Here is a 6,819-nt window from a genome sequence, read left to right as displayed (position 1 = left end):
CCCCCCCCCCCCCCCCCACCAACCCCCGACTTGTCTGGCCTCCTTTGGCTCCAAGGTGTTGAGGCTGGCCTGGCATCAGGTGATGGATACCCTGACCGAGCGTCAAGCGTTTGCTGGAAATAAAATCGATTCTGAATAATTTGCTTGTTTTCTATCGTTTTTTCTCAACTTCTCCCGCCCTCCCTTTCCCGCCTTTGTGAAACAAGAATACGAGCCACTGCGCACTCGCCAGCTCAGGATGAGGTGTCGTCCGTTTCATCATCTTCATCGTCGACGACGACGTTGACGTTGACCTGTCGATAAAGGTCGTCAATCCCAGCGCTGATGCTCGGCGCCGCCGCTAAGACCGCGGGTGCCCGGGCCGCCTCGGTAATCAAGTCTTGCGTCCGCGCACCCGATGCTGGCGCGACATGCGCCAAGAGTCGTTGTCGAGGTGACTGTCGCAACTCGACAGGTGGTCGCTTTGCCAGATGCCTATTCTCATTCACAATCAGCAGCAGCATCAATACAATGATGGACATCAGTACCTGCCCCAAAGCAGCCTGATCGGGATCGAGAAACAGAATGGTCATACCACGACGACCCGTGTGTTGTATCCACCCACCTGCGAATGGCGGCCTGAGCCGCCAATTCTTCCTGCGTTGAGGCCTGGCTGGTCGTGGACGCGGAGGCTGCAGTAGCTGCGGTCCAGATCCGACCTTGCTCAACAAAGCTTCCCTTGAACAGCTGGAACTCACCCTCTGATCGCATGATCAAACAAGATATAAAACAAGGGGGGGTGAGGCACAAGAGTCTGTCAGACACCATGCCCAAAACATCGAACACCTCCATCTGCTTGTCTTCAAAGCCCTCGTCCATCTGAGAGGGAGGTGTGCGTGCTGCACGTACCGGGAGCGCTCGGCGCTGCCACAGGCTCGGTGTCAAGTGTGGAACTACTCCATGTGTGAGTTGAGGCATCAACCACGCGATCCAAAAGATTGTGCAGACGTGTGGTGGCGTGACGACGAAATTCCTTGTTGGCGCGCACATGTTCCTCTTCCGCTTGTAGCTCCTGGTCGGGCCTGTTCAAGTCACAAACGACCACAAAATACCCCACGAGAAATGAGCTCCAGGCCAACCGCGCCCGGCTCTGCAACCATTGACGAGAGGAGAGGAGCAGCCACCCAAGCAACCCTGGAACCCAAACTCTGCCCAAGGACGACTAGCCTCTTTGACGGCAGGTTTACGGCTGTAGTCGACACCCCCGGAATCAAGGGCCTGCCTATCAAGTCGGGACAGTGGACATGTTCAACCAAGTGAGAGCAACGATAATACTTTCCGAGGCTTGCTCGTATGCGTCGCCCCGCTGGATGCACGTGGTGCGGGCATCAAACCTGATGACAACGGAGTGCCGGGCTTGGATGCGTTGGCATCCACCACCTTCTTGTCCGTCTTGTCCACCTTCACCTCAGGCAACCAAGTCTCCACACCCCCAACAGCCTCGGCAATCCGCCGAGCCGCATCATCGTCATCGCTATCGTCGTCCGACGAGCTCGCCGCGGCGCGTCGAACCGACGCCAGCATGTCGGCTCGTCGTGTTCGAAAATGTCAGATGAATATGCTCAAGTGTGTCAGAATTTATTCTTTATGTGATTATAAGTGTGAAGTGTGTTACAGTTTCTTTTGCGGGCATGTTCCAGAGCGACGGACGACGGCTGAACTTTGGGGTGGCGACTTGTGGCCGTTGACGGTGGCAAAGGGTGTGGTTGGTGAGACGTGCGGCACTGAAAACCATGGCCAATTCGCGATTCCAGTATGTACGTGGCTTTGAGAGTGAGGCGCGCTTGCTGCCCAACACCTGGATCGTGGTTCGCATTGACGGTCGAGGCTTTCACAAGTACGTATGGACATCCCAACGTGTGACGCTGGGCTGGAAGGGCAGATCATGATTGTGTCTGGCAACGTGATACGCGAGAGGCTGATTGGACGAATGACCGGTAGATTCTCAGCCAAACACGGCTTTAAGAAACCCAACGATGCCCGGGCCATAAACCTGATGAACGCAGCCGCGGTGGCATGCATGAACGAGTTTCCCGATATTGTCATGGCATACGGTGAATCAGACGAGTACAGGTACGATGGACATGGGTGGGATGAAGCCCACACGCTTGGCTACATGTGACAAGCTCACGCAAGAACTCGCTACGATGGGGCTCCTTAGCTTTGTCTTTGACAAGCGCACGCAGCTTTTTTCGCGCCGCGGCGACAAGATCATGTCTTCGATCGTGTCCTTCTTCAGCAGTACATACGTCATGCAGTGGCCGCAGCACATGGTGGATGCCGAGGGTCAACCTGAACCTTTGGTGGCGACCCCGCACTTTGATGGCCGCTGTGTCCTCTATCCTACCCTCGAGAATCTGCGCGACTATGTGGCGTGGCGCCAAGTGGATTGTGCGTGCCGTTCCGACTGTTTGCCATGCCTGGCGGGATTTGCACGCCCGTGCCTGACCCGCAGTGATGGTTGGACTGACTGGCTCTCACATAGGTCACATCAATAACCTGTACAATACAACTTTCTGGACCTTGGTGCTCAAGGGAGGGCTCACTGAGTATGAGGCCGAGCAGCGGCTCGTGGTACGTCCTCGCTCTGGAGCCTTCCGCTCTTTTCCGTTGCATACCCCAAGGCCCAGGGGTGGCAATGGAGAAGGAACAGTCAGCCAGCAAGGAAATGACGCAGAAAGGGCACCATCCGCCAGCCCGATCTAGTGCCAGTCGACACGATGACCCATGCCCGCCTGGTACTGCTGTGCAGGGCACGTTTAGCAAGGACAAGAACGAGCTCTTGTTCTCAGAGTTTGGCATCAACTATAACGAAGAGCCTTTGATGTTCCGCAAAGGCTCGGTACTGCATTGGCGGCGGATACCCGTGACCGTGACAAAGGAGGGACCTACCAGCAAGGTGAGTCTCCTTGGCTTAAAACATACATTCGAGACACACGAGCCATGGCATGCCGCCTGTGCTGGTTCGGTTCACCTGACGTTGTTGTGTTCATCGGTCAACTGCTGGGGCCTGGCAGGCAGATCCAACGCCCGTGGTGCGCACGGTCACGCGCCAAAAGCTGACGGTCATTGTTGATCACTGCGGTAGGTTGCACGAGAAACCCTTTTGTCTTTGTAGAATGTTTGTTCGTTTTTCAGATTGGCTGCGTAGGAGGACCGTGGCGTATCTGGATGCTCTCTGGGTTTTACAGTGCCTCGCATAATCATTGTTTTGCGCTACCTGCTTGGTGCGGTTTAGACTTGCTGCAAGAGGAATTCTGGACGGAGCATGCCGATGTGTTTACATCGTCATCGGTCTATGCTAATGGCCCACGTGAGGCTAAAGGTGCTGCCAAAGGTCGCGGCCGGAAGGCCAAACACTCGTCAGAAACGACAACAATTGTTGAACCAAAGGAAGCGGCGCCGGCTGCGAGTGAGGCGAGTCAGCGCAAACGTACTGCTGAGCAGGCGTGTGGCGAGTAGTCTTTTCAATCGATGTTGCATTGATATCACGGTCCCGTCGTTCAGCATAATACTCGATTATGAGTCGGCCGCTTTTGGTCATCTAATGTCTGAAAACATGAGAAGGTGGTACTTTCAATTTCGATCATCATCGACAGCGAACGACTTGTCTCGCTTTCTCCCTGGTGCTTTGAGGAATGAGCAGCTTGACCAAATTGGACGGCCTCGGTTTGTCTGATCGTGGTCTCTCTCTGAGTTTGACTGAAATTAAATGAAAAACTGGCAAGGTGGGCTATTGAGACACCCCTTGGATACAAATACAGGTCAGGGACGACGGGAAGGCAAAGCAGCGACACCGCACGATTGATACACAATGTCGATCAATCACTTTTGTTGAGCAAAAGCCGCAACCACGCTCGAAATACAGCAAAAATTGTGAAAAAATTCAACGAAATTAGGTAAAGTCAGGCGTCAAAGTGGAACCCGAAAGTTGTCATCTTCAGTTCGCTTCGTGGCAGGAGAGATCTGGAGACGGAAGCTGAGTGTCGCGGCTTGCAGCTTTTGCAACTCTCCAACATCCAACGTAGAGTATAGCGCGAAAATCCCATTCGGTCAGCGCGACGTTGTGATGTGAACTCTCATCGCATTAAGGAAAGTATTCAAAGTAGTGCGTGATACAAGCAGATTTTGGTACTGCTTGTATCAAACAGATCGGAGATCTGCTGGCGTCTAGATCTGCTCATAGTAGATCTGCTTTTTCTTTGTATTCTTCTAGTGAGACGACGCGGCCAGAAGGGGCTTGGCACGTCAGCTTCAATAAGCTCATGCAGTCTGCTGGACCTGTGGTGGTGGTCGGCAGTTTCGCGGCGACCACTGCGATGGCTAGGATGATTGCCATTCTTGCTCTGGCTTTGAGCATTGGCGCGATCGCGGATCAGACGCCCGTGACGCTCCGTGATTCGGGCGTTATTGTAGACCAATACTGGTCGACCGTTGATGGCGCCACGAAGAGGCTCTGTGAGACGACCGCGCTGACTTTGTGCCCACGGCCAGGCGAGACAATGGTGCTCAATTTAACAGGACCACTCGTCGTTGGCAGCTTGGGAATTTGCGACTTTGACAATAGTAGCCGGTTGATCATCCCCACCATGCCCTTCATGGTGGCCATCAACGAGAGCAATGCATCGTGCCCGGAGATTGAGTTGCTGCCTTTTACCACACCGGATCCCACCATGTCGACGCCCAAACACGACAAAGACTCGAGCTGGATTGCAATAATTTTCATCGCTGTCGTTGTCGCCTTTGTTCTGGGTGTCGTCAGCTCAAGACGCTGGCATCGAAGAATCATTGACCTCAATCGTGGCAAGCCAGTTGAAGAAAGAGGCATTGGCTCTCGAGAGGTGGTTGTAACCACAGCTTTCATGTTACAGAATTCCCTTGACCGAAACACGTCTTCAGAAGCTACCGCTGCCGACGAGATGAAGAATCCTGCTGATAGCGTTTCCATGCCCCGCGTGGATGCCGCTGCTCGCGACAAAAATTCCGCTCATTGGTGGAATGTGCGTCGCGAGGATGCTGATTTTAAACAGTATCATCGAGCTGCTGACACCGCAGGGACAAGTCAAGTGTAAGAGGCATCGGTCTCTCATCACTGCTTTCAATCGCAAAACCTCTTTTTGGGCTCGCAGCGCCGCACTTGCTCTGCCGCCCATGCGCTCTGGACGCATTGGCCCGACTCAAATCTCAAGGTTCTTCAGACATTTCTTCATCTGCAGCTGTGCACTGTACTGGGGCAGCTTCCAGCATGCTGTGACGTCTCATCTCTCTCTCTTCTCGGGCAGCACCCTTTTTCATTCTCACCAAACGGCCTCATGACGTAGCTCTCGTTGCTCCACCCATAAGTTCGTGGCAATCGTCCCGCCAAGTCTGGGGCTCGTGGACAAGCTTTGCTGGCTTTGATTGTGTTTTCGTTTGACTTTTTTTTTTGCCTGTGAAACAACTCTGGTCGCACCTCTCCTTTGGCAGCCTTGTGACTTCCATAGCGCGTACTGCGAGTGAGTTTTTGTTGATCTCCCCTCTGGTTGCCATTTCCCCAAATTGAAGAATATACATGATTGAATGTTACATATTTGCCGGTGACAGTGATATTATTTTATGACGACATGAAATCATCGGCAAGGTTTTGGGGAAGACTTTTTGGGGGTTTCATTTACGATGACCACTTTGCAAACACGCCGCTGGGGCATGCACATATCTTCAGCAGGGTCACCAAACTCGAAAGGCATGCAGAAGCATGAACAAATTTCGGGAATTCAGCGCAAAGTCCGGTGGCATTTATGGTCAGAGATGGGCCACATGAATTCCGGATGACCGCTTACTCTGTTTCGCCGATGCGGGATTGTTGTCGGGGCTGGAGTTGTCGGTGCTCTGACCCAAGAGGTCCCCGGCAGAGAAGCGAGTCGTCATGCGTTGACCCTCGCGGTGAGTGATAGGTCCCGAGGGCTCGATCAGGCTGGATTGCAGAGCTGCTTTTCCGGACATCAAGTCAAGCGCGGGAGGCGGAGGCGGCAAAGGTTCGGCATTGATTGTGTCCGAGCCAAGCGAGTCGCTCAGAAGAAGGAGCTCGGCTGGTGGTGGAGGCAAGGGCAAATCTGGGTCTGCTGCCCAAGCGGCCACTGCGGAGCTGTGCTTGACATCTACATCTTTGGATTGCTGGGGTGGAGGGACGGGTGCTTTGCGTCGGCGGGGCACTTTTTTGGCAGAAGAGGGTGAATGGGGTGTTGGGGAGGCAGCCTCGATGGGCGGGGTAGTGACGGAGGCGACCGGCTTGGTGCGTGGGAGTACTGGGGGAGCTTTGGGTCGGATAAAGGCGGTCATACGCCGTCCCCGCTCTGTTTTATGTGGGTTTCGAGCTGGTTCGGCTGGGTCTTCCGAGTCACTGGGCAAGGCATCCGAGTCATAGTCGTCCTGGGCAGTGGCAGCTGCGGCAGCAGTAGCTGCCACCGGGGGACCAATCGAGGCAACGGAATCGCACGCGCGCGCACGGCGACGTGCCAAAACTTCCAGGGCAGCAGCGGCGTAACTGCCGTCTGCCGAGTTGTACTGTGGGATTATTGTTATGTACAGTGCCAAAGCACAAGTGAGCACTGATCAAAGTGGGCGTGGGGTGGAGAAAGCGTATGAGAGATACATACTGCGCTAGTGGCCATGACATCGCTTGGCTCATCTTCTGAATCCTCCTGATAGTGGGGTGTATACGGTCAAGCCTTGAGATCAAGCGGGAGCAGCAGGCCAGAGGCCAAGGGGGGGGGGGGGGGGGGGGGGGGGGGGGGGGAATTT

At 54.4% G+C, this 6,819-nt stretch overlaps 3 protein-coding genes across 3 annotated transcripts in view; 1 reads left to right on the top strand and 2 right to left on the bottom strand.

Moving 5' to 3' along the window:
• Positions 1-233: 233 nt before the first annotated feature.
• MONBRDRAFT_6092 (uncharacterized protein) lies at positions 234-1,563 on the bottom strand (the record flags this gene model as incomplete). Its single annotated transcript, XM_001743170.1, has 4 exons — positions 234-527; positions 605-636; positions 889-1,129; positions 1,315-1,563. The coding sequence occupies 4 exons, from the start codon at positions 1,561-1,563 to the stop codon at positions 234-236; spliced, it is 816 nt and encodes a 271-aa protein (XP_001743222.1).
• Positions 1,564-1,772: 209 nt separating this feature from the next.
• MONBRDRAFT_31372 (uncharacterized protein) lies at positions 1,773-3,501 on the top strand (the record flags this gene model as incomplete). Its single annotated transcript, XM_001743490.1, has 7 exons — positions 1,773-1,876; positions 1,981-2,112; positions 2,201-2,430; positions 2,525-2,613; positions 2,792-2,938; positions 3,057-3,123; positions 3,278-3,501. 7 exons carry the CDS (start codon positions 1,773-1,775, stop codon positions 3,499-3,501), a joined length of 993 nt encoding a protein of 330 aa, XP_001743542.1.
• Positions 3,502-5,820: 2,319 nt separating this feature from the next.
• Positions 5,821-6,819, bottom strand: part of MONBRDRAFT_23227 (uncharacterized protein) — a gene marked incomplete at both ends in the record, with an annotated part of 1,919 nt that continues 920 nt past the window's right edge. The window contains 2 exons of the mRNA XM_001743169.1: positions 5,821-6,582; positions 6,675-6,719. Of these exons, the coding sequence (XP_001743221.1) occupies positions 5,821-6,582; positions 6,675-6,719 (807 nt within the window). The remainder of the gene's footprint in view (positions 6,583-6,674; positions 6,720-6,819) is intronic.

Source organism: Monosiga brevicollis, genomic scaffold (genome assembly GCF_000002865.3).
Source record: "Monosiga brevicollis MX1 MONBRscaffold_3 genomic scaffold, whole genome shotgun sequence".
In the NCBI taxonomy this organism is placed as follows: domain Eukaryota; class Choanoflagellata; order Craspedida; family Salpingoecidae; genus Monosiga; species Monosiga brevicollis.
Note: the sequence above shows the minus strand (reverse complement) of the source record. Positions and strands in the feature narration are given on the sequence as shown.